This window comes from Lepisosteus oculatus, chromosome 1 (assembly GCF_040954835.1).
Source record: "Lepisosteus oculatus isolate fLepOcu1 chromosome 1, fLepOcu1.hap2, whole genome shotgun sequence".
Lineage (NCBI taxonomy): Eukaryota > Metazoa > Chordata > Actinopteri > Semionotiformes > Lepisosteidae > Lepisosteus > Lepisosteus oculatus.
The window spans coordinates 14,627,713-14,654,922 of record NC_090696.1 but is presented as its reverse complement, the minus strand read 5'-3'; the positions used below and the strand labels follow the sequence as shown (position 1 = coordinate 14,654,922).

At 52.0% G+C, this 27,210-nt stretch overlaps 1 protein-coding gene and 1 long non-coding RNA gene across 3 annotated transcripts in view; one reads left to right on the top strand and one right to left on the bottom strand.

Moving 5' to 3' along the window:
- The window catches only part of LOC102684317 (receptor tyrosine-protein kinase erbB-3), a 34,712-nt gene extending 12,894 nt beyond the window's left edge, over positions 1 to 21,818 (bottom strand). Inside the window, exons 1-13 of one of the 2 annotated variants that reach the window (XM_069197453.1) lie at positions 21,729 to 21,818; positions 11,568 to 11,725; positions 9,773 to 9,959; positions 8,692 to 8,817; positions 8,534 to 8,596; positions 7,917 to 8,035; positions 7,684 to 7,825; positions 3,762 to 3,875; positions 3,560 to 3,677; positions 2,526 to 2,599; positions 1,571 to 1,661; positions 1,290 to 1,307; positions 119 to 330 (exon numbers count right to left, since the gene is read on the bottom strand). In XM_069197453.1, coding sequence (XP_069053554.1) covers positions 119 to 330; positions 1,290 to 1,307; positions 1,571 to 1,661; positions 2,526 to 2,599; positions 3,560 to 3,677; positions 3,762 to 3,875; positions 7,684 to 7,825; positions 7,917 to 8,035; positions 8,534 to 8,596; positions 8,692 to 8,817; positions 9,773 to 9,959; positions 11,568 to 11,725; positions 21,729 to 21,810 — 1,504 coding nt within the window. In that variant the 5' untranslated portion in view covers positions 21,811 to 21,818. The remainder of the gene's footprint in view (positions 1 to 118; positions 331 to 1,289; positions 1,308 to 1,570; positions 1,662 to 2,525; positions 2,600 to 3,559; positions 3,678 to 3,761; positions 3,876 to 7,683; positions 7,826 to 7,916; positions 8,036 to 8,533; positions 8,597 to 8,691; positions 8,818 to 9,772; positions 9,960 to 11,567; positions 11,726 to 21,728) is intronic. The other variant, XM_069197475.1, reaches the window with a different exon arrangement.
- Positions 21,819 to 21,859: 41 nt separating this feature from the next.
- On the top strand, positions 21,860 to 25,581 carry LOC138242177 (uncharacterized). The gene is made up of 2 exons (XR_011191433.1): positions 21,860 to 21,949; positions 24,878 to 25,581. It is a non-coding gene; the product is annotated as an uncharacterized lncRNA (long non-coding RNA).
- The last annotated feature ends 1,629 nt before the right edge of the window (positions 25,582 to 27,210 follow it).

Sequence of the window (27,210 nt, the reverse complement as noted above, 5' to 3'; positions counted from 1 at the left end):
ACTACACCTCTACAGCTCACCCTGTCTTCCTCACCCCTTTCTGCCAGTGTCTCTACCCCAGTCCCCCTGACTCCCTCCTCTCTCCTGCCCCCTCTGTCCCCCTCTGCCCGGTGCTCACCGCACTCCTTGGCTGGGCGGTTGTTCCTGAGGTTGGTGTCCTGCCGGCGCTGGGAGTGGGCGCCGGTGAAGATCCGGCTCCAGTCAATGGTGTTGTAGTAGCACAGTCGCTTGTTGCCACTGATGTAGACACTGCCATCACTGATCTCCTTCAGAGAGCGCAGCCCCAGGGAGGTGATGGAGGGCAGCTTCATGACCAGCAGAGAGAACCCCCTGAGAGAGGGGAGAGGAGGGAGAGAGAGGAGAGAGGAGAGAGGGGAGAGGGGAGAGAGGAGAGAGGAGAATGAAGAGAGAGAGGAGAGAGAGGGGAGAGGGGAGAGAGGAGAGAGGAGAGGGGAGAGAGGAGAGAAAGAGGGGAGAGGGGAGAGAGGAGAGAAAGGGGAGAGAGGGGAGAGAGGGGAGAGAGGGAGAAGGGGGAGAGGAGGGAGAGGAGAGAGAGGGGAGAGGGGAGAGAGGAGAGAGGAGAGGGGAGAGAGGAGAGAAAGAGGGGAGAGGGGAGAGAGGAGAGAAAGGGGAGAGAGGGGAGAGAGGGGAGAGAGGGAGAAGGGGGAGAGGAGGGAGAGGAGAGAGAGGAGAGAGGAGAGAGGAGAGAGGAGAATGAAGAGAGAGAGAGGGGAGAGAGGGGAGAGGGGAGAGAGGAGAGAGGAGAGGGGAGAGGAGAGCAAACTGAAATGACGAGCAGCTGGGGGGCAAAATACACACCTTCCCCAAACACAGCCTGGCCTCTAGTGAACCCCCACACCCATGCATGTAAAGAGAGGCATTTCATTATAACAGAACAGAATCAATAAAGAGGCATAGCGTCAAATAAGAGCAAAGCAGTGTCACCCAGCCCTGCCTGGGTCAGCTGCATAAAACACCTTCATTGTGAAATAGGGGTCTAGCAAGCCGAAGGCAGTGTGATCACTGCACTCCAGGGCAAAACTGAGGGGAGACTGAGCTGAAGGGGTTTTATGTGGCTGTGCCCCAAGCCCTCAGACAGACCTCCTCTGTCCGTGTGGAGCAGAACGAACCGTGGCGGCTCTGACAGGGGTGTGCAAGTGCACGGCTAATTAGTTAATCAGTTAGTCAGGGTTAAAGGTGATTGGGAATTTGAGATGGTGATTGAGCAAATAAAAATGAATGAAGATTGTTTTGTGAACAAAGAGATTTTTTGTTACAGTTTTACGTACCTCTTGGAGCTGACTCCTCTGGAGAGCAAGAATGCGGGGGAGAGGGGGAGAGGGGGTTAATGAGGAGAGAAAGGAGGAGAGCAAGAGATAGATGTATTAGACACAATGCATTAGAGACATGTTGTATTGGGCCATTAGAGCAGAGACACAGAAAGATGGCGATGTGGACATGTTAGAAGACAGAGTACATATTGAATAGGAGGCAGATACACCGAGAGATCTATTGAAGACAGAGAGAAACCAGAGAGAGAGACAGGCTGCCAGCTTCAGTAAAGTCTTACTTGTACAGCGACCTGCCCTGGATGGTGGTGAGGTTGGAGAACACACTGAGGTCAGACAGTTTCTTGGGCCATGACTGGATACTGAGGATATCTGACAACACATGGGCAAACCAGAGTCACTGACAGGCAATCTAGAGTCACAGACCAGAGACACAGATGGTCCAGTCACAGACAGGTAGACCAGAGACACAGACAGGCAGACCAGAGCTACATGCAGAATGGAGACAGACAGACAGTCGAAAGTCACAGACAGACCAGAGACACAGACAGTCCAGAGTCACAGACACTCCAGAGTCACAGACACAAACCGTTCAGAGTCACAGACAGACCAGAGACACAGACAGGCAGACCACAGACACAAACCATTCAGAGACACAGACAGTCCAGAGTCACAGACAGACAGTCTAGAGACACAGACAGTCCAGAGTCAAAGACAGGCAGACCACAGACACAAACCATTCAGAGTCACAGACAGGCAGACCACAGACACAAACCATTCAGAGTCACAGACAGACCAGAGTCACAGACAGGCAGACCAGAGACACAGACATACACTCCAGAGACACAGACAGCCCAGAGTCACAGACAGACCTGAGTCACAGACAGGCAGAACAGAAACACTGCCAGTCCAGAGTCACAGACAGTCCAGAGTCACAGACAGACCTGAGTCACAGACAGGCAGAACAGAGACACTGACAGTCCAGAGTCACAGACACTCCAGAGTCACAGACAGGCAGAACAGAGACACTGACAGTCCAGAGTCACAGACAGACCTGAGTCACAGACAGGCAGAACAGAGACACTGACAGTCCAGAGTCACAGACAGACCTGAGTCACAGACAGGCAGAACAGAGACACTGACAGTCCAGAGTCACAGACAGATCTGAGTCACAGACAGGCAGAACAGAGACACTGACAGTCCAGAGTCACAGACAGTCCAGAGACACAGACACACCTGTTATTTCTCGGACAGTTCCAAAGACTTTGAGTTTCTCTGGATCAAGAGCGGAGATGTTGTGGTAGGGATCCCTGAAGAGAGAGGGAGAGCAGAAGTGCAGAAGAAAGGTTACAAACGAGAGGAGTACATTCTGCACAACGAGCTCACTTAGTTGCTAGTAAGTGATCTGAGCGTCTTGTCCAGGAGACAAGGAGATGACATACTGAGCTGCAGCTACGAGTTTCCCTCAGAATGTCTCCTCCCCAGGAGGATTGAAAGGATTCTGGCTTGTGTGGGACTTCTGGGATTAGATTTATGTTATTTTGTGGAAGACAGTTTCTCTAATCCCTGGTTATTTCTCAGAGCGTAGCAGAAAGCTCTTCTCTGTCTCTGGTCAGATACTCAACCAGCCCGTGTGGTCTGTTAGAGGCCTCACAATACTCCCAGGTGCCAATGTAGGGAACCGCGGTGTAGAGGCGGTAACACCACAGAAAACATCAGTGCCGATACTCTCCCTCTTCGAGAGGCACTGGCAGCAGTGTGGAGCTGCAGGTGGGGTTCTGGCCTCAGGTTGTGGGTTCAAATCGCAGGAGAGACACTGCTGTTGTACCCTCGAGTATACTAGTTCACCTGAATTGTGGCATTAAAAAACCCGTCTGCATAAAAGGGGGCAAATGTAAGCGGCTTTGGATGAAATCTTCAGCTGAATAGGACAGTCAATCCTTGAGTACTGAGACTTCGGACAAGTACGTCACTGGTCGTTCTTTCAGACCGGTTGTGAAACAGGACAACAAACAACACACAGGTGAAAGAGTGAAAGTACATTGGGGGCCAAGAACAGGAGACACCTCACGAGGCTGGAAAAGGCTACAGAAAAGGCTTCTTTTAAGAAGTGTCTGGACAGGGTCCTCGGATCAATCAATCACTAGCAACTGAGCAGGCTAGTTAGAACCCAGGAGACAGAGAGCCAGCCCGTGAGATACTAGTGCAGCGCTCGTGCTGTGAGCGTCGTGCTCACTGTTCACGCTGGACGGGAGCGGGAGGGGGCTCACCCGTTGATGCCGGTGGTGAGGAAGTGCAGGCTGCCCTGGATCTTGGTGCAGTTGATGAAGCTGTCGATGTTTCTGGAGTCCACTGTCTGCCTGTCGGCAGAGCCGGTGCCCATACAGACTGGGGAGAGAGGGGAGAGGGTGACGCCCTGGACACCCCAGGCACACGGACGAGGGGATGTCTAGGGGGTGTGGGCGTAGGTACCTTTAGGGCACAGCCCCTCGCATGGCTCACACTGTTTCTGCCCATTCTTCTCCACCTCCATCTTGTCAGTGGGGCAACTGCGCACACAGGAGCTACCGTCCACCACATAATTCCCTGAGGGAGAGAGGGAGAGGGGTGAGAGAGAGGAGCAGAGAGGGAGAGAGGAGTGAGAGAGAGGAGCAGAGGAAGAGAGGGAGAGAGGAGTGAGAGAGAGGGGCAGAGAGGGAGAGAGGGAGAGAGGGGGAGAGGAGTGAGAGAGAGGGGCAGAGGAAGAGAGGGAGAGAGGAGTGAGAGAGAGGGGCAGAGGAAGAGAGGGAGAGAGGAGTGAGAGAGAGGGGCAGAGAGGGAGAGAGGGAGAGAGGGGGAGAGGAGTGAGAGAGAGGGGCAGAGGAAGAGAGGGAGAGAGGAGTGAGAGAGAGGGGCAGAGGAAGAGAGGGAGAGAGGAGTGAGAGAGAGGGGCAGAGAGGGAGAGAGGGAGAGAGGGGGAGAGGAGTGAGAGAGAGGGGCAGAGAGGGAGAGAGGGAGAGAGGAGTCAGAGAGAGGGGCAGAGGAAGAGAGGGAGAGAGGAGTGAGAGAGAGGGGCAGAGGAAGAGAGGGAGAGAGGAGTGAGAGAGAGGAGCAGAGGAAGAGAGGGAGAGAGGAGTGAGAGAGAGGGGCAGAGAGGGAGAGAGGGAGAGAGGGGGAGAGGAGTGAGAGAGAGGGGCAGAGAGGGAGAGAGGGAGAGAGGAGTCAGAGAGAGGGGCAGAGGAAGAGAGGGAGAGAGGAGTGAGAGAGAGGGGCAGAGGAAGAGAGGGAGAGAGGAGTGAGAGAGAGGAGCAGAGGAAGAGAGGGAGAGAGGAGTGAGAGAGAGGGGCAGAGGAAGAGAGGGAGAGAGGAGTGAGAGAGAGGGGCAGAGAGGGAGAGAGGGAGAGAGGGGGAGAGGAGTGAGAGAGAGGGGCAGAGGAAGAGGGAGAGAGGAGTCAGAGAGAGGGGCAGAGGAAGAGAGGGAGAGAGGGGGAGAGGAGTGAGAGAGAGGGGCAGAGGAAGAGAGGGAGAGAGGAGTGAGAGAGAGGGGCAGAGGAAGAGAGGGAGAGAGGGGGAGAGGAGTGAGAGAGAGGGGCAGAGGAAGAGAGGGAGAGAGGAGTGAGAGAGAGGGGCAGAGGAAGAGAGGGAGAGAGGAGTGAGAGAGAGGGGCAGAGAGGGAGAGAGGGAGAGAGGGGGAGAGGAGTGAGAGAGAGGGGCAGAGGAAGAGAGGGAGAGAGGAGTGAGAGAGAGGGGCAGAGGAAGAGAGGGAGAGAGGAGTGAGAGAGAGGGGCAGAGGAAGAGAGGGAGAGAGGAGTGAGAGAGAGGGGCAGAGGAAGAGAGGGAGAGAGGAGTGAGAGAGAGGGGCAGAGAGGGAGAGAGGGAGAGAGGGGGAGAGGAGTGAGAGAGAGGGGCAGAGGAAGAGAGGGAGAGAGGAGTGAGAGAGAGGGGCAGAGGAAGAGAGGGAGAGAGGAGTGAGAGAGAGGGGCAGAGAGGGAGAGAGGGAGAGAGGGGGAGAGGAGTGAGAGAGAGGGGCAGAGGAAGAGAGGGAGAGAGGAGTGAGAGAGAGGGGCAGAGGAAGAGAGGGAGAGAGGAGTGAGAGAGAGGAGCAGAGGAAGAGAGGGAGAGAGGAGTGAGAGAGAGGGGCAGAGAGGGAGAGAGGGAGAGAGGGGGAGAGGAGTGAGAGAGAGGGGCAGAGAGGGAGAGAGGGAGAGAGGAGTCAGAGAGAGGGGCAGAGGAAGAGAGGGAGAGAGGAGTGAGAGAGAGGGGCAGAGGAAGAGAGGGAGAGAGGAGTGAGAGAGAGGGGCAGAGAGGGAGAGAGGGAGAGAGGGGGAGAGGAGTGAGAGAGAGGGGCAGAGAGGGAGAGAGGGAGAGAGGAGTCAGAGAGAGGGGCAGAGGAAGAGAGGGAGAGAGGAGTGAGAGAGAGGGGCAGAGGAAGAGAGGGAGAGAGGAGTGAGAGAGAGGAGCAGAGGAAGAGAGGGAGAGAGGAGTGAGAGAGAGGGGCAGAGAGGGAGAGAGGGAGAGAGGGGGAGAGGAGTGAGAGAGAGGGGCAGAGAGGGAGAGAGGGAGAGAGGAGTCAGAGAGAGGGGCAGAGGAAGAGAGGGAGAGAGGAGTGAGAGAGAGGGGCAGAGGAAGAGAGGGAGAGAGGAGTGAGAGAGAGGAGCAGAGGAAGAGAGGGAGAGAGGAGTGAGAGAGAGGGGCAGAGGAAGAGAGGGAGAGAGGAGTGAGAGAGAGGGGCAGAGAGGGAGAGAGGGAGAGAGGGGGAGAGGAGTGAGAGAGAGGGGCAGAGGAAGAGGGAGAGAGGAGTCAGAGAGAGGGGCAGAGGAAGAGATGGAGAGAGGGGGAGAGGAGTGAGAGAGAGGGGCAGAGGAAGAGAGGGAGAGAGGAGTGAGAGAGAGGGGCAGAGGAAGAGAGGGAGAGAGGGGGAGAGGAGTGAGAGAGAGGGGCAGAGGAAGAGAGGGAGAGAGGAGTGAGAGAGAGGGGCAGAGGAAGAGAGGGAGAGAGGAGTGAGAGAGAGGGGCAGAGAGGGAGAGAGGGAGAGAGGGGGAGAGGAGTGAGAGAGAGGGGCAGAGGAAGAGAGGGAGAGAGGAGTGAGAGAGAGGGGCAGAGGAAGAGAGGGAGAGAGGAGTGAGAGAGAGGGGCAGAGAGGGAGAGAGGGAGAGAGGGGGAGAGGAGTGAGAGAGAGGGGCAGAGGAAGAGAGGGAGAGAGGAGTGAGAGAGAGGGGCAGAGGAAGAGAGGGAGAGAGGAGTGAGAGAGAGGGGCAGAGAGGGAGAGAGGGAGAGAGGAGTGAGAGAGAGGGGCAGAGAGGGAGAGAGGGAGAGAGGAGTCAGAGAGAGGAGCAGAGGAAGAGAGGGAGAGAGGAGTGAGAGAGAGGAGCAGAGGAAGAGAGGGAGAGAGGAGTGAGAGAGAGGGGCAGAGAGGGAGAGAGGGAGAGAGGGGGAGAGGAGTGAGAGAGAGGGGCAGAGGAAGAGAGGGAGAGAGGAGTGAGAGAGAGGGGCAGAGGAAGAGAGGGAGAGAGGAGTGAGAGAGAGGGGCAGAGAGGGAGAGAGGGAGAGAGGAGTGAGAGAGAGGGGCAGAGAGGGAGAGAGGGAGAGAGGAGTCAGAGAGAGGAGCAGAGGAAGAGAGGGAGAGAGGAGTGAGAGAGAGGAGCAGAGGAAGAGAGGGAGAGAGGAGTGAGAGAGAGGGGCAGAGAGGGAGAGAGGGTTAGAGGGGGAGAGTGGAATTTGACCAAGGTAAGAAACAGCAAACAGAAACAGACCCTGACGAAGTACAGGCTCAGTGACCACAGCCTGGCCATAGAAACTGGGCGACACAGGCAGACCCGGCTGCCCAGAGAGGACAGGCTGTGCTCCCACTGCCAGCGGGGAGAGACAGAGACAGAGGTGCACTTCCTACTGCACTGTGACAGATACTCTGGGATTAGACAAACATTCCCCAAATGTACAAATCTAATCCCAGAATTCCCATGCCTGTCAGAATCACAACAGGTCCCAATCCTACTGGGAGAGGGAGGAGGGAACTCAGCTGATCTGGAGGCCCAGTATGTGATCTCCTGTCACAGCCTGAGGAACAGTGAGCCTGTCTCCCAGTAATGCTCCATATGTTTGTGTGCGAATGTCTTAGAATGTGCCCACATTGTAAATGTCTGTAGATGTTGTGCCAACTGTACCTGCTTTGGCAACACTGAAATTCGTTGGTCATGCCAGTAATGCTCCTTGAATTGAATTGAGGAGGAGTGAGAGAGCAGAGAGGGAGACGGGGACAGCGGTCAGTATGTTATAGTGGTGGAATAGGCAGGGAGACAGTGGAACACAGAACAAGAGGAGAGCAATTCTCGCTGGGACAAGCGGCGAGGAGGTGAGAGAGATAGAGAGAGGGGGCAGACAGGACTGGGAGGGAGAGGCAGGGGCAGTCACTCACTGGGGCACTGGGACACACAGATGGTGCCGTACTGGTACTTGGCACTGGGGTTGGGCTCCAACTGGAAGGTCTGCTTGTTGTAGATGAGAGGCTTGGGGCACTGGGGTACACAGGCCCCGGAGTCGTTGAAGTGACTGCAGGCCTGGAACACACAGACACACGGGATATCGAGCAGGATGTGACACTGAGACCGCGTGAGGCAGTGTGAGTGTGCATGTGGGACATGGACTCACAAAGCAGTCTGTGTCATGGGGTCCCGTGCACCCCCCAGCACACTCGACATGGCAACAGTCATTGGGGTCCCTCCCAAAACACCGGCTGTTGCACTGCGGGGCGCACACCGTCTTCGTCACTGCAGAGAGAGTGATACAGCCAGCTGAGAGACGCAGACAGACAGATGGGCAGACAGGCACAGACAGGCAGACAGATGAGACAGGCAGACAGACAGGCTGACAGACAGGCAGGCAGACGGGCAGGCAGACGGGCAGGCAGACGGGCAGGCAGACAGATGGGCAGACAGCCGGGTAGACAAACACAGGCAGACGGGCAAACGGACAGACGGACAGACGGACAGACGGACAGACGGACAGACGGACACAGGCAGGCAGGCAGGCAGGCAGACAAATGGGCAGATGGGCAGGCAGACAGACAGGCAGACAGGCAAACAGGCAGGCAGAGACAGACAGGCAGACAGGCAGGCAGAGACAGACAGACAGACGGGCAGACAGACGGGCAGACAGGCAGGTAGAGACAGACAGACAGACGGGCAGACAGACAGGCAGACAGGCAGGCAGGCAGGCAGGCAGGCAGACGGGCAGGCAGGCAGACGGGCAGGGAATCAGACACTCACAGATCTGACAGTTGTTCCAGGCTGGGCCCCAGCAGTTCTTCCCACACGTCTCGTTGCAGGGCTCTGGCAAGCAAGAGACATCGTCACCCCAACTGCTCCGCTCCGGCCCCCCCCCCTTCACCCCCCGGCCCTCTCCCAGTCCGGCTCGCCGCACTCACTGGTCTCCCCGTTTTGTTTGATGGTGATCTCGGCACTGGGGTCCCTCACGATGTCTGTCCAGTTCACCTGCTCTACGTAGCTCAGGTACTTGTTGTTCTGGATGGAGACCCCCCCCTCCAGGATCTCTGTGGGACAGACAGGTGTTACACAGGCCTGGCGCCCCCTCAGGCCGGCTTCGCCCTACCTGTCCCGCTGCGCTGCACACCTGTGCAGGTGAGCAGTGTATCCCGTACGCTGGTGTGTCCGGTGGGAATCTGCTCCCTATCTCTGCCCTGTGTCACACTCACTCCGTCCCTCCTCTTCTCTTTCTGTGGACCCTTACTCCTGATACTGCTCCTCTGGTAAAGAATAACCCTCCCCTCTTTCCTCTCTTTCACACTCACTCTCTCCCTCCTCTTCTCTGTCTGCGGGCTCTTACTCCTGACGCCCCTCCCTCCTCTTCTCTGTCTGCGGGCTATTACTCCTGACGCCCCTCCCTCCTCTTCTCTGTCTGCGGGCTGTTACTCCTGACGCCCCTCCCTCCTCTTCTCTGTCTGCGGGCTCTTACTCCTGACGCCCCTCCCTCCTCTTCTCTGTCTGCGGGCTGTTACTCCTGACGCCCCTCCCTCCTCTTCTCTGTCTGCGGGCTATTACTCCTGATGCCCCTCCCTCCTCTTCTCTGTCTGCGGGCTCTTACTCCTGACGCCCCTCCCTCCTCTTCTCTGTCTGCGGGCTGTTACTCCTGACGCCCCTCCCTCCTCTTCTCTGCCTGCGGGCTCTTACTCCTGACGCCCCTCCCTCCTCTTCTCTGTCTGAGGGCTGTTACTCCTGACGCCCCTCCCTCCTCTTCTCTGTCTGCGGGCTCTTACTCCTGACGGCCCTCCCTCCTCTTCTCTGTCTGCGGGCTCTTACTCCTGACGCCCCTCCCTCCTCTTCTCTGTCTGCGGGCTCTTACTCCTGACGCCCCTCCCTCCTCTTCTCTGTCTGCGGGCTCTTACTCCTGACGCCCCTCCCTCCTCTTCTCTGTCTGCGGGCTCTTACTCCTGACGCCCCTCCCTCCTCTTCTCTGTCTGCAGGCTCTTACTCCTGACGCCCGCTCACCTGTCAGGTGTGTGAAGCCCAGCTCTCTCAGGCCCTGCGAGCCGTCCTTCTGGTAGTTGACCATCACGGCCAGGGCGTACTTGTCCTCGTACAGCGTGGTGCCGCGGATCACGCGCAGCTCGCCCAGCGGCAGCGAGGAGAACTGGTTGATCGCGATCAGGACGTAGCCCGTCACCTCCCGGACGGACTGAGAGGGGAAAAAACAGTTTCGATGAATGAAAAACTGATTTATTTTACAATGAACTAGTTTAGTCTTTTTTTTAGTATACTCAGTTTTTAGCATGGTCAATTTTAGTATGACGATAATGAAATAATATCGTTAATAACATTGAGTGTTATACCAGTTTAATTTCAGTTATTATAGATGTACACCAGATCTATTTAGATTATTGCTGTTGTTACAGCTTTAGGTGACTAGGAAGTGCCTCTCAGAGTTTAGGTAAAGTCTGTGACACCTGGCACTTCCAGCTCCAAAGCAGAGAGGATGTTTGCTGATGTGGGGGGTCTCTTGAGCAGAAACAACTGTGAGGTTTACCTTGGCATAGCTAGGTAAGCTGTGGGTTAATGATTGTCAAGGAGCAGGACAGGTGCACATCATACAAGATCACACGAAGAGCACAGAGAAGACAACAAGAAGCAGGGAAAGACGAAGAAGACAAAGAGAGCCAAGAAAGGAGTCAGGAGGAGTCGGGACTGAAGCTCGCACCAGGAGAGAGCCCCTACTTCACGATCATCGAACTGAACCTGACTGGAGCCAGGTATCTGAACCTTGCTAGACGGAGCTGCTATTCTGTGCTTTGGGTTTCCAAGGTAAAAGATACCTCGGTGAGAGATGTCTTTCCTGCTTAGGGTGCATTTTTAGAATAGGGAGATAGGCTCCCATTTATTTTGTGGCATCCGGGGTGCAGGGAGAGAGAGATTTAACTGCAGGTTCTATTGCATTTATTTCGAAAGTTATCTTATCTCTTATTTGGAATGAAGGGTTTAATACTTGGTGGAAGTCGGGGTTTTCTGACTGATGGGGATGTTAGGCCTCTGATGTGCCTTGCTTGTACATACTGTAAATGTGTGTTGTATGTTTTGTTGTGTGTGGTGTAGTGTTTGTATTGTCATCATTAAATAATATTGGTTTATCCAAGTGTCCCTGGATTATTACTCTTCTCACCAAAGCTGTGCCAGAGAGTAAAGAATTCACGTGCCTCTAATTATACCAAGCGCTCGGGTATATTCTGGATAAAGCACTTACAAGTTGGGGGTTATGAACATTTATTTTACTTATTGACTAAATTGCTCAGTCAATTCCTAATTTTCACAATTTTTCGAACCCTCCCATACATAATACTGTTATTATTATTGTGCTTTCTTCACAGTGTTGGTCCCGTCACTGCACTTTTATCAGAGTATTTCAGAAAGGCTCATAATTCAATATAGTTCATAATTTTCTAATATGATTGTTTTTTGTGACGATTATATGAATTATATTCTGTGGCTAAGGATCTGCGCCTATGACTGGAAGGTTGCCGGTTTAAATCCTGCGGCCGGTGGAGGAATCCTATTCCGTTGGGCCCCTGAGCAAGGCCCTTCACCCCAGCTGCTCCAGGGGTGTTGTACAATGGCTGACTCTGCGCTCTGACCTCAAGCTTCTCTCCCTGTCTGTGTCTCCATGGAGAAAAGCTGGGGTATGCGAAAAGACGAATTTCTAATGCAAGAAATTGTATAGGGCTAATAAAGAAACATTATCATTATATCCCTGTTTTCAGCTCTTTAGCAGTAGTGCCTCAGTGGCGCCCCCTACCCTCAGGAAGCTGAAGTTGCGGTTGTGCTCCATCTGTGTGATCTCCAGGTTGCCCATGATGATCTCACAGCCGCTGTACAGCTTCTCCATGATCTCGTACTGCAGGTTGGAGTCTCCCGTCACACTCAGGCCATTCTGGGTGCCAGAGCACACCGACACTGAGAGAGAGAGACAGAGAGACAGGGAGAGGTGACAGTAAAACCAGTTAAATCCACACTCAAGACTCCAGAGCCTCTTGAGGTTCCTGTAGCATTAAATGCACTATAGTGGGTCAGTCTAGAGCCCTAAACAGATCTCTGCACTGTCCCCAGAGATGAGAATGCACCCCATTATCTCCTGGAGAGACAGAGGGGTTTTGTGTGAGTGTGTGCTCTCTCTCTGAGGAATGTGCCCTGAGCCCCTGGGGCAGGACAGAGGGACTCTCTGTCACAGGGGCTAGGAGAACTGCACATGCTGCACAGCCCCTGAGCACAGCACCACCAAAGAGCAGCAGAGAAGTGTGTGTCTGGGGTGTCTGGAGTGACTGGGGTCTCTGGAGTATCTGAAGTGTCTGGGGGGTCTATTGTGTCTGGGGTGTCTGGAGTGTCTGGGGTGTCTGAAGTGTCTATTGTGCCTGGAGTATCTGGGGTGTCTGGGGTGACTTGTGTGTCTTGGGGTGTCTATTGTGTCTGTGGTGTTTGGAGTATCTGGGGTGTCTGAAGCACCCAATGTGTCTGAAGTGTCTGGAGTATCTGAGGTGTCTATTGTGTCTGGAGTGACTGGAGTATCTAGAGTGTCTGGAGTGACTGGAGTGACTGGAGTGACTGGAGTATCTAGAGTGTCTGGAGTGACTGGAGTATCTAGAGTGTCTGGAGTGACTGGAGCGTCTGTGGTGTCTGGAATGTTTGGAGTGACTGGGGTGACTAGGGTAACAGGAGTGACTGGGGTGTCTTGGGTGTCTGGGGTGACTGGGGTGTCTGAAGTGACAGGAGTGACTGGAGTGACTGGGGTGACTGGGGTGTTTGGAGTGACTGGGGTGACAGGAGTGACAGGAGTGACTGGGGTGACAGGAGTGACTGGGGTGTCTGGGGTGACGGGGGTGACTGGGGTGTCTGGGGTGACAGGAGTGACAAGAGTGACTGGGGTGACTGGGGTGACAGGAATGACTGGGGTGTCTGGGGTGTCTGGGGTGACAGGAGTGACTGGGGTGACAGGAATGACTGGGGTGTCTGGGGTGTCTGGGGTGACAGGAGTGACTGGAGAATGCCACTGTGCCTGGTGTGTGGCCCTGAATCTAGCATGTTCCAGCATTTTCTGAGTAGAGTTAGAGGATCATTAACTAAGTGATCAATGATTAACTTCCTGGTGGGAGGAGGTAATGTCTCCCAGCAGGAGACCCTGCATTTATTAGTGGTCAATTTTAAAATTAAATTGAAATTGAAAGTTGGAATAGTTCTGAAATTTTCTTTGGTAAAACATGATGAAACGCACAGTCAAATGTAATAAAGCAGACAGAAGTTTTGTTAAAAGCACAGAGGTCCAGTAGAGTTAAACATGATCCATAACTTTGGAAAGCTCTTCCAAGTACAGTGCAAGCAGGAGTGATCGTGTTACCACTATTCCTACAAGAAACAGCCAAATTCCCCGACCAAGAGCCGCGAGGGAATCAGGACAGCTGCTCCTGCTTGTGCAGTGCAGGGTGCGGGTGTCAGGTGTTGCTGAGCCTGCACTGATTGGGAAGAATCAAGGTCACCCGCGCGTGTGGCGCCAATGTAGGCTGCTGTTTCCAGGAGCTGCCAGGCCAGCTCAACGATGCGGAAGAGCCGGTGTGTTTACTAGCTCCTGCCTTCTGCCCCCACCTGTCTTCCTGGCACCCAGAGCAGCCTGAACACTCTCGCAGCTTACTCCTCCTTGCCACGGCACACTCAATGACCTCTGCTGCTTGCAGTGAGCACTTACAGTACTTTGCTTCGACATAGCAGCATCACAATTTGTCATACCATAATACTGCTTTGTTCTCTGTTCAACATGATTCCACTGTGCTTTATTTTATGTTCACTACGATTTCACCGCGCTTTATTTTGTGTTCACTATGATTTCAATGTGCTTTTTTGTGTTCACTATGATTTCACTGTCTTACTGTGTTCACTATGATTTCACTGTTTTACTCTGTATCCACTATGATTTCACTGTGCTTAAGTCTGTGCTCACTACTATTTCACTATACTTTACTTTGTGTTCACTGCAATTTCGCCATGCTTTACTGCACCGATTATGAATTCACTGTGCTTTACCCTGTGTTCACTATGATTTCACTTTGCTGTACTTTGTGTTCACTGCGATTTCACTATGCTTTACTGCACTCACTATGAGTTCACTGTGGGTTACACTGTGTTTGCGGTGAATTCACTGTGCTTTACTGTGCACATTGTGATTTGCTTTGCACATGATCAAATCAAAACACGTGACAGCTGGGCAGCAGGACACTGGAGCAGTTAAGGTCAATTTTCTGTCATAAATGCAAACAAGTATAGATGCAAGTATTGTTTCAATGTTGTTTGTAACTGGAGGAGGCACATCTAGAGGGCTGTTTATCAGTTCATTGAAAACAGGGAACCACAGAGACAAGTGTCTGTTCTACAGAAGGCAGCTCTCTGCCAGTGCTGGGCCAGCAGGCTGACGCAAGACTAAGGACTGACGCAGCACAGACTCAGAATGGCAGTGATGTTCTGTCAAACCCAGAGTCAAGGCGAAGACAACAGAGAGCCAGCTATCCATGCTGTGGATGTTCAAGGGGCAGCGGGGGTCTCGTTCTGGACTGGAACAGAAAGGGCATTGTGGAGTGGCGTGGGGCGGCTGTGAATGTGGCAGTGTGTTCCAGGGCTGTAATCTCTGCCTGAGAAATGCCCCCGGGCTGCTGCCAAGGCTCAGGCCAGAGCTGGAACAATGGGGCAAGTGTGAGAGGGCCAGTGTGTCAGACAGGCAGGGGAGCGAGCCAGGACACAGATAGCCTGCTATCTGCAAAACAGCACCCCACCTCCCCCCAAGTACCCCCACCTTACCACTCTTCTTTACAGCAGCACTCGTAGACAGTAACACACTCAGGCAACACTCTCACAGTAACAGACAGAGTAACACACTGCAACACTCACACAGTAACACACTGCAACACTCTCACAGTAACACACCACAACACTCTCACAGTAACACACCGCAACACTCTCACAGTAACACACCGCAACACTCTCACAGTAACAGACAGAGTAACACACTGCAACACTCACACAGTAACACACTGCAACACTCTCACAGTAACACACCGCAACACTCACACAGTAACACACTGCAACACTCTCACAGTAACAGACAGAGTAACACACTGCAACACTCACACAGTAACACACTGCAACACTCTCACAGTAACAGACAGAGTAACACACTGCAACACTCACACAGTAACACACTGCAACACTCTCACAGTAACACACCGCAACACTCTCACAGTAACACACTGCAACACTCTCACAGTAACAGACAGAGTAACACACTGCAACACTCACACAGTAACACACCGCAACACTCACACAGTAACACACCGCAACACTCACACAGTAACACACTGCAACACTCACACAGTAACAGACAGAGTAACACACTGCAACACTCACACAGTAACACACTGCAACACTCTCACAGTAACAGACAGAGTAACACACTGCAACACTCACACAGTAACACACTGCAACACTCTCACAGTAACACACCGCAACACTCTCACAGTAACAGACAGAGTAACACACTGCAACACTCACACAGTAACACACCGCAACACTCACACAGTAACACACTGCAACACTCTCACAGTAACAGACAGAGTAACACACTGCAACACTCACACAGTAACACACTGCAACACTCTCACAGTAACACACCGCAACACTCACACAGTAACACACCGCAACACTCTCACAGTAACAGACAGAGTAACACACTGCAACACTCACACAGTAACACACTGCAACACTCTCACAGTAACACACCGCAACACTCACACAGTAACACACTGCAACACTCTCACAGTAACAGACAGAGTAACACACTGCAACACTCACAGAGTAACACCGGCAGAGTGGTGGCTCTGTGGCTAAGGATCTGTGCCTGTGGCTGGAAGGTCGCCGGTTCAAATCCTGCAGCTGGCAGAGGAATCCTACTCCGTTGGGCCCCTGAACAAGGCCCTTAACCCCAACTGCTCCAGGGGAGCTGTATGATGGCTGACCCTGCGCTCTGACCCCAAGCTTCTCTCCCTGTCTGTGTGTCTCATAGAGAGAAAGCTGGGGTATGTGAAAAGACAAATTCCTAATGCAAGAAATTGTATATGGCCAATAAAGTGATGTTATGTTATGTTAACACACACAAGCACACCACAACACACACAGACACACCGCAACACTCTCACTCAGTAACAAACAGACGGCTCTCTCTTAAATTCTCCAGCAGTGGGCCTGTAAGCTGTCTACAAACACACACTGAGACCCATGTGGTCCTATCAGAAAGGAAACAGATGAGCTGAATCCTTCCATGCCCAGTCAAGCTCGACCAGGGAGCTGCAGAACTGAAGCCAGGCTTTCAGAAGAGCCTCTTCCATCTCATTCTTATTCGTCAGCGTGGAAAAAAGCACAGAGCAAAATTAACAGGAGGTTCCCTTATTTTCTCCTACTGATGCTTTACTTTCGTTACCAGGCTCTTACTTCCATTTCACTGAGGTTACAGCGCTCTGCTCTGGCCCGGCACAGCGCAGTGTGAGGAGTGCAGGCGAACATGTTTTGCAGCCATTGGTTTGCCAGTTTAACTAATGTGTCTTCTGCAAAAAAACCAACTCATTAGCTAGAAAATCCAGCCCCAGGCTCGTGCTGCGCTGCGCTGTGCGGTGCGCGGTGGCGCTCCGGAGTCACACAGACACAGGCTGAGCGCGCGCCAGGGCGCAGCTGTAGTGTTCATTCACTCCTCTGTAACTGACACACAAAACAAGCAAGACTCCTGGGAGCTATCGAAACAAGGAGAGAGTAAACAGAAACTTGGCTGGAATGCCAGGTGATTACTGCATACCTGCTGACACTCTCACACACACACACACACACGCACTGACGCACAGCTCTGATTCTCACACACACACAGCTCTGATTCTCACACACACACACTGACACACAGCTCTGATTCTCACACACACACACTGACACACAGCTCTGATTCTCGCACACAAAATGACACACAGCTCTGATTCTCACACACACACTGACACACAGCTCTGATTCTCACACACACACACTGACACACAGCTCTGATTCTCACACACACACACTGACACACAGCTCTGATTCTCACACACACTGATATACACAGACATGCAGCTCTGGTTTTCTCAGACGCATTGCATAAGGCTCTGAATCACACACTCACTGATGCACAGCTCTCATTCTCACACACACCGACACACAGCTCTGATCGTCACACACACCGACACACAGCTCTGATCCTCACACACACTGACACACAGTTCTGATCGTCACACACACCGACACACAGCTCTGATCCTCACACACACTGACACACAGCTCTGATCCTGACACACACTGACACACAGTTCTGATCGTCACACACAATGACACACAGCTCTGATCCTCACACACACACTGACACACAGCTCTGATAGTCACACACACTGACACACAGCTCTGATCGTCACACACACTGACACAGTTCTGATCGTCACACACAATGACACACAGCTCTGATTCTCACACACACTGACACACAGTTCTGATCGTCACACACACTGACACACAGCTCTGATCGTCACACACACTGACACACAGCTCTGATCGTCACACACACTGACACACAGCTCTGATTCTCACACACACTGACACACAGCTCTGATTGTCACACACACTGACACACAGCTCTGATCGTCACACACACTGACACACAGCTCTGATCGTCACACACACCGACACACAGCTCTGATCGTCACACACACCGACACACAGCTCTGATCCTCACACACACTGACACACAGCTCTGATCCTCACACACACTGACACACAGCTCTGATTCTAACAATCAGATCCTGTGTTATTTTTTAAATCTGACTAATGCTACTACCAATAAAATTGTAACTGAACTCAGCTAATAAACCTGGGCTGTGTTCTAGATGAAGGGGACTGATAAGAGGTGCTTTAATTGTCTTTCACAATAAGTAGTATTAAAGGTTACATCTGATTCTACAGACAGGTAGAGACAGTAAGACAGACAGCAGTACTGACAAGCAGACAGGAAGACAGACTTACAGACATTACCCAGACAGACGGGGTAGAGGAAGTTTTTTTAAGGGACGGACATTCAATAGTGTTTTCCCGTTCGTTCACTGACTTTTCTTTTGTTTCTTGGATTTCGAGCAGAGTCAACTTGTTGTTGTCCTTCGTCCCTGACGGACCGTGAGGAATCTGCGCCGCGGCGACAGGTTCTCTGTGCAGGAGCAGCTACGTCCGTGCCCCGGGGCACCAGCCTCGCCCGCGAACTTCCTGGAACTCCTCGCCTACCCTTTCCCACTGGTCTGCCCAAGCGGAACGTTGCGGCTCCCACCAGGACCACCAGTCAAGACGCTGGCTCAAGCGGCCACAGCGGGCCGCCGCGGCGGAGGCAGAGCGATGCGCCGTGCAGCGCCGAGACGGTTCATGGGGGTGGGGGGGGGCACGTCTCCACAGATTTCCTGCGGCTCAAGGCATTAACTTCACAGGAACGGCAAGGCTATATAAGTATAAGTACTGAAGCCCACAAAACCAGATCTGTGGTTGCCATTAGCTCAGTAACCTGAGGATCTCATTCAGCCATTTCTTTGTAGGATCTCAGGGAGTCTACCTCAAAACTCTTGTTCCAAGCTCCTCCCTCTCTTTGTGTAAAGTAAAAAATCTGCTGATGTCTGTCTATAGTGCACAAACCCGTTACGAAAACACAGCCACAAAAGGAGTTAAGTGATTTTGAAGCGTGGAGTTCACGTCACAGCAGCTCCAGTAAAACCACAGCAAACAAGAACTACCGCACACACCTGTTGCCAGTGGATGCAGAGCCACAACAGGGCAAGCTACAGAACTGGAGTCCTACAACGTTTCCTTTTCGCCCAGGGATTGACGCAGGGCCAGGTGGGAGGACCAGAGGAGTGAAGTGATAATAAAACCTGCTCTGTCCAAAGAGCTCTCTTGCCTCCTCTCCTGACACTGGCTCTGCTGTACAGCAGGAGGGGATTCTGCAGCCAGCAGAACTTCAGCACATAAGCCCTGCAGTAAAGTTTTACAGCAGGCGGCTATAAGATTTTTATGACAGGAATAACAGCCCTGTCACCAGATGAAGAGCCAGGCATGAACAATCTCAGCCTCTCACTCCAAGGTACTCCCAGAGTACCCCTGAGTACCCACTGCACCCCTCTGGACAAGGTCCCGAGAGGCAGAGAGGCCGAGGTTTCAGTGTTCATATTCCTCCAACACACAGATTCATAAACTACATTATTAAAAAGCAGAAGGATAGAAAACCATCAGTCCCTGTTTCCCAATAATGCTCTGAGCAGGTGTGAATGTGGGTCAACACACACACGGCAATCGTAATGCGTTGCCACCATCCTTACTCGGACTAAAACACAGGCTGTCTCTCCCAGGGCAGACGGTGGTCAGTATGGGGGTGTCTCTCCTTTCTGCTGGAGAGAGAGGGGTGATGCTGCCTGCCCCAGGGCACTCTGGGAAGGCTCAGCAAGGGAGGTGTCGTGTAGGCAGTCGGACCCCAGATTCCGCGCCCCGTCTCGGACCCACCTCTGCTAGGACTGGCCATCCTAGCACAGCCTAACACATCCAAACACCACACCTGCCCTGCTGAACCTTCCCAGAGTGCCCCGGGGCAGCCAGCGTCACCCCTCTCTCGGTAGTAGGAGGGAGAGGCGCCCCCATACTGACCACTGTCTGCAGTGGTCACTGATATCTGGGGCCCTGTTTGACCTGTGACCTCCTCTCCTGAGGCTAGGCCTCTCGCGGTGGCAGCTCAGCCAGGAGATTTTGGTGTGGTTCGGACAACATTCCCAGTGAGGGACAGGACTTGAACCCCGACTCCCGCACAGGCTCGTGGGGGGGCTGCTCAGACGCTGCGAGGCCGTTGCTGGGAGTTGTCGGACCGGAAACTCGGCCAGGCTGAGGGAGTGGCTACAGTCGATTGCTGTGGCTTCATTAATCTGCTGCTGCCCCCACCCAGGCTGAGTCACGCAGAAGGGCCCCAGATAGTCTGCCCTCCACACTGCCTGCGAGTTCGCCGGGAACCAGACACACCTTCCGTCTCTGCAGGCTGTGAAGAGTGAAGGGGCCTGGGGACTGGCTGGGCCATCGGCCCCTCAGCACAGGCAGGAGGCCTGAGAAGGCCAGCAAGAATGTGCCCTGCAGGTGCAGCAGAGCAAACAGGCTGAGCCAGGGAACAGGTCTGTCACTGCTGAGCACACACACTGATACACACACTCACTCTGATAGATAGACACACACAGTGATACACACACTCACTCTGATAGATAGACACACACAGTGATACACACGCTCACTGATAGACACACACAGTGATACACACACTCACTCTGATAGATAGACACACACAGTGATAGACACACACTCACTCTGATAGACACACACACTGATACACACACTCACTCTGATAGATAGACACACACACTGATACACACACTCACTCTGATAGATAGACACACTGATACACACTCACTGATACACACTCACTCTGATAGACACACTCTCTCTGATAGACACATTCACTGATAGACACACACACTGATACACAAACTCACTCTGATAGACACACACACTCACTCTGATACACACACTCACTGATACACACACACACTGATAGACACTCTCTCTGATAGATAGACACACACACACTGATAGACACTCTCTCTGATAGACACACACTGATAGACACTCTCTCTGGTAGACACTCTCTCTGATAGACACTCTCTCTGGTAGACACTCTCTCTGGTAGACACTCTCTCTGGTAGACAAACTCACTCTGATAGACACACACGCGGATACACAAACTCACTCTGATAGACACACTCACTCTGATACACACACTCACTCTGATAGACACACAGATAAACACACTCTTATAGACACACACATTGATACACACACTCACTCTGATAGACACACACACTGATACACACACTCACTCTGATAGACACACAGATAAACACTCTTACAGACACACACATTGATACACACACTCACTCTGATAGACACACACAATGATAAACACACACACATACTGATGAACCACACACAGTAACACACTGATAAACACACAGACACACCGATGGGCTGAAATCCAGACAGCTCTCACACACGATAGCTCCAGAGGTTTACCGAGCGAGTGGAAGGATCCGTCACGAGTTCTCCGAGACCCATGTTCATGTGGACACACGGGCCCCCGGTTCTCTATCGTCTGAGAGTGGGGTGTCCCTCCGTCCGTCAGCCCTTCTGTCAGTGACCCCAGTGTCAGTGACCTCTCAGTGGGTTTACGTGTACAAAGGCCACGGCTGTCAGACCTCCTCGCATACCGAGTCAGACAGAGGTCCCCCCGAGGACGCGGGGCGGGCAGTGACGGCTCAGGAGCTCCCGGGGAACTGTCAAACCCGGGGCTCAAGGGAACCCCCCGGCAGCGCCTCGTCAGCCTGTCCCGCAGCCCGGCTGCCTCACCCGGCACAACACAGAGCACACACCAAGCCAGCCGGGCCCGCTGACGACTCACGGACTTTACCGGTCGCCATTCCCGGAACATTATCAGCCACGACGGGAACGGCAGAGCACCCACCTCCGGGGAACACGCGTCCTTCTTTTTTTGCTAGAAAGGTCAAGTGTTGTGTCACTGAAGAGAGATTTTGACGCCTGGCTCTGTCCCCCGAGTCATTCCCCTTTGCGGGAGGGGGCCAGGTCACCCCCGGGAGGGGGCGGCAGGTGGATGCGGACCGCACGAGGAAGTGTGGGTTCCAGCGCTACTAAATCACAGAGCCGGCACGCGGAGCGGAGCGCAGAGCAGCGGGGGGGGGGGGCACGAGGACGTGCGGGACGGCAGGTCTCTTACCTTCGTGGGACTGCGGGCGAGCGGGCTGTCCGGTCCACAGCAGCGCCAGGCACACTGCGAGCACCTGCCGGCAGAGCGCCATCCGCCCGGACTGGACTGGACTGGACTGCAGCGGAGTGGCCGGGCCGGGCGGGTCAGGGGTGCATGTCGAGCCGGAACAGACGCTGTGTCCCGACTCCCTCTTCCCCTCTCCCGTCCCTTCTAGATCCCAGGCTCGCAAAGTGCGTTCCCAGACCGAATTCCAAGAGTTATCCGCTTTTAGCTTCCTGGTGTATTCTTTGTTCCCCGTAGTATCTATGTGCCCGTCTCCAGGTGTGCCTGCCTCGCAGCCTGAGAGAACAGCGGAAAACCCTCAATCCACCTGAACTGGTTTCGGTTCCAGACTGACGGCGGCAGGCAGGTTCTCTCACGTGTGTCACCTGGTAACCCCAGACTGACAGGGGTGAGAAACAGCAGCAGCAGCAACAACAACAACAGATCCGAGTGCGGGCAGTAATAGTAACGACGGACTTCCCGGTGACTCCTCGGCGCGGCGGTCCGAGGCGATCCGCCACAAGCTGATCCAGAAAGTTGTGAAGCGCGACACCCCCGCTCCACTCCCTTAGTATAAAACAGCGCAGCCGGGGCGCTGATTGGACGGGCCGCTGCCCCGAGCCGCCAATCGGCACCAGCGTCGTGGGAGCGCTGCGAATCGTGGCTGAGGCGGCGGGCAGGGTCCGTCGGGCTGTGAGGCTACAAAACAAAGGTGTAGGCGATTTAAAATATATATATATATGTCACAGGGAGTAATCAAATGAAGTGTCTTTTTGTTGTTGTTTTTTTTTTGGAAATGACGGCAAAAGTCATCACTCTCGGGTTCCCTTGATTCAAGATTCAAGATTAGTATTTGCCAGATACAACAAGTGGATTGGAACGCTTACTCGTTCAGCTGTGGAGGAAAAACCAATAGGCAGAAATGACAAACACGGACAATACATTGAGAAAATAGACGTTATAATACAGCCAAGGCAGGACATAGCGCAAACAGCGCAGTACCTTAAAGTGCAGGTGCTACTTTGAGGTGTTTAAGATGCGGACTGCTTGGGGGGGAGGAAACTGTTTTTTGAATATATTGGTCAGTGTTCTGATACTGCGATACCTCCTACCGGAACCCAGGGGTGAAAACAGACCGTGGCCAGGGTGAACTGGGTGCCGAAGTATAGCTCGAGCCCGGCTGCGGTCGAGATATATCCGGTCCCAGGGATTTTCTGCGCGGACCTCTCAGCCCTCTGTATGGCTTTTCTGTCCTGTACTGTGGCTCCACCGTACCACACCGCAATACCACCGGCCAGGACACTCTGAACCGTATTAGGGTAGAAATTGGTGAGGGTAGTCTTGCTCATCCCCCACTCCCGGAACTGTTTCGGGACGTGAAGGCGCTGGTGCGCTTTAGTGAGGATGGCAGCAAAAGAGCAAAATGACCTCTCCGACCAGGTCAGTGGCCGAGAGTGGGATGTCTCTGCGCCCGCCGGTCCCGCCAGCCAGACGCCGCTCCGCTCAAACACACCGGGTCGCAGTGATACCCTTATTTTCAGGGTAATAGACCCGGGCCCGTAGCGCCTGCTCCGAAAGGGCAGAGCTTAGGGACCCTCCGGGGGGCGATGGGCACTTTGAGTGAAGTTGCGTGTTTCCACCAATGGGACATCTTTCTGTCGTGCTGCTTTTATGTGAGGGGATATTTATATCGACTCGGAGGGGCCGCTGGTCTCCGTGAGAGAACCATTGTGCCTTTCTCCCGCTAGCCGCGACTTAATCACCCCGGCTTTGATGGGGACAGATTGTCCGGCAACAACGGCCGCATTGTCTCGGCGCGCCGGGCCTCTGATCTGCAGCCGGACGCGCCTCTCGTCAGGGAGAGAGGAGACTCGGCTCTGCTCTCATCCGCCTCCCTTCCTGCAGGCCGGGTTGAGAAAAATCCCTATTTCGGTAAAAGTCGGGTGTAAAAGGCAACAGGTCTCTGGATGGAAGGAGCTCCTTTATAACCGGGGAATTTCTGGCGCATCTTAGAAACCCGGTAAAGCGCATATTAGGGTCTTTAACGGGTCCTGGGCGTTAGGGAATCTTCCGGGTTTTATTTCAAACTACTCAAATATTTAAATAAATCTGCTGTTGGCTTAATTAGCCCAAATGTCGACGACCTGTAGGTTGAAGACAGACGCCTACAGATAGTGAAGAGCCCAGTTACAGGGCTGCACAGTCAGAGCCCTCTAAACCCCAGATTCGTGGTCAAAGCCTTCTCAAAAGAGACGCTCAGCAAACAAGGCCCTATCAGAACAGGCTGTTCAAAGTGTCTGTGTGTTTAAAAGGGTCAGACCCACCCTGTAAGAAAACTGCAGGCAATGGAGTGAGGCCACAGCTCAGGTGTGCACTCGGATTCGAATTCCAAGGGTGTTCTGGGCCTGGCCCTTGCATTGCTGTTGGATGCTGGGAAGGCAATAACTAGCAAAACATTCACAGCCACTCACAACAGAACATTCCTGTTACTGTGGAGAGGCTCTCTGTTCCTCCTCCAGTGGGACTGGGAGCTGTTCTGATTCTGGCAGGGGTGGGAATTCAGGGATTAGGATTGTTGTTTGTGGGGAAGAATATTTGTCTAATCTCAGAATACTACCTGTTTCACATTCAGTGAGCTGAGCACTCTCACTCTGTGTCACACCCTGCTAGCTGTGCACTCACTCTCTGTCTCACTCTGCTAGCTGTGGACTCCCTGCTAGCTGTGCACTCACTCTGTCTCACTCTGCTAGCTGTTCACTCACTCTCTGTCCCACTCTCTCAGTGTGCTAGCTGTGCACTTCTTTGTCTCACAGTCTGCTAGCTATGCACTGCTCTGTCTCACTCTCTGCTAGCCGTGCACTCCTGTCTCACTCTGCTAGCTGTGGACTCCCTGCTAGCTGTGCACTCACTGTCTCACTCTCTGTCTGCTAGCTGTGCACTCCGTTGTCTCACTCTCAGTCTGCTAGCTATGCACTCCTGTCTCACTCTCTGCTAGCCGTGCACTCACTCTGTCTCACTCTCTGCTAGCTGTACACTCACTCTGTCTCACTCTCTGTCTCTCTCTGCTAGTTGTGCACTCACTTTGTCTCACTCTCTGTCTCACTCTGTATGTACAGGAATCTGGACTCAGACGGACTAAACAATGCGGAACAGAGATCATCAACACGCCCCTCCTCGCTGTTCCCGAGGCGCACAAACAGGACTCATGTTTTTCATAGCGGGGAGTGTTGCTCTCATTGTTTCGCGTGTTTCTAAGCCGCAGAACTGGTTCAAAACTCGAAATTCCGGCAGGTCCGACAGCCTGTAGTAATGATTGAAGCGTCGTGAAAAACAGGCCCCGAATGGGCCGCACTGATTTACCTGCTCAAAGCTGTAATTTTCAGATCACCGAATTCGCCAGATCGAGATAATTATAAGGGAAAGACAAAACAGATTCAGTAAGTCAGCGCTCAAACACACACAAAGGCCCACACAATGGAAGCTGCAGAGAAACGGTGGAGAACAGGGAACAGAATACACCATTCAAGACTGATGCCAGCTCACTCGCTCGGGGTGCTACCCCTACTGAAGAACTGACTAATTTTCAGAGACCTTACAAGCGACCCTGCCGGCGATTTCCGAGCGCAGAGAAGACGTTTAATCAAGGATGCCCTCTTGTGGTCTCCATTAGGTACTGCACATAACTAGCACTGGAAACGCTGTAGTCGATTAACCTAGCTTGATACACTGTGCTTGTCTTATTTCACGTGACCTTCAACTGTTTGTTAAACTTTTTATTTAACAATTAAAGAATTTACAAATACAACATGTACAATACAAAGTAGTGCAAGTTCATTTTATATAATAACTCATTAAACTTATTAACTAATTACTTAATTAACTATTAATTAACCAATCAATGAATTAATTATATTCTTATGTAATATTATTTCTATTAATTTATATAACGTTATGCCAGCATTGATGGGAGGTTACAGTACATATAATCAGCAAAAATAAAACGCTGTTTCATCTTCTTTCACAGAACAAAATCAAGTCACAATGGGACCTCAGCCCAATCCAGGCCTGCCAGTATTAGCCAAACCTTTCTGCTTCTAACCTAAAAGAAAAGATGATCTTTTCCATTATATTTCCCTTATAGAATTATCTCCTTCACAGCACTGTTGGGAGTTCTTTAATAAACCACTTTCTAGTGATAGTGTTCTTACTAGCAGCTAAAATAATTCCTAGTATATATCCATCCTTTAATTCCATGTAGTCAGAAGTAAAAGTACCAAAATACATAACAGATAATTCAAAGGGTATTTGTAGATTTACTATATTAGTAAGCACAAAATACAGTATATGAATTTCCAATATTGTTGTTTTTTCATGAATGACCAGAATGTGTTTGAATAAGTTGCAACTTGTTCTCCACTTAACATCCAACATCGTGAATAGCTTCCTTTTTGTTTTGCTGGAATTTTAAGACTATTAAAAAACCGAATCTAATGTTTTCAACAGCAATTTCTCCAAACTTGTAAACTGGTGGAGCTTAGTTGAAATCTGTTCTTCCACTGTTCTGCGGAAACTGTCTTATCATTTTCTTTTTCCCCACTATATTTTAATATAATTAATTTAATCGTTTTTCATACCTTCAATGTTATTATAGTTTTGAGATTATTTTCTTCTGGTTGCTTTGCTTGTACAAAGCTATAAAATGATCAAGCAGTTTACTACTTTGCTCTGTATTTGGTTGTTATACCCAACTATCTATTTAGTGCCTAATTTGGAAGTATCTGTAGAACTCTTATTTCTAGGCTATAAATCTATAATCTATCACTTGTTTCTTTGCTTTAAATTCTAGGCTATTTATCTAGGTGATAAATCTTCTACGTTTTTCAGGTGATTCTGTTTCATCAAGGTACATATTGCTGTGATGCCTCTAATAGTCCAGATTTTAGAATGTTATCAGATTTTCCAGTACAGAAATCAGAATAATAACATATCCATCTTAATACTTTAATATCTGTCTCCAAGTTATGTGTTCTTATTGTTTTAAACAATTTTAATTGGTATGACTATCTAGGGTATAGCTGTTTTATATATAGCTTCTGCCAGGGACAGGGCCGTCGCCAGAGCAATTCGAATGGGTGGGCATTGAGTTTGAGCACCAGTCTGAGTAACATGACTTCGACATGACAGAAAAAGAATTGAAATGTTAGATTAGTTACATAAATATTTTTAAATAATTAGTTTTTGGGGAGCAGACACACCGCACCCCTCACACAGTAACACTGGCGGAGCGGTGGCTCTGTGGCTCAGGATCTGCGCCTGTGGCTGGAAGGTTGGCGGTTTGTATCCCGTGGCTGGCAGAGGAATCCTACTCTGTTGGGCCCCTGAACAACTGCTCCAGGGTGCTGTACATTGGCTGACTCTGCGGTCTGACCCCAAGCTTCTCTCCCTGTCT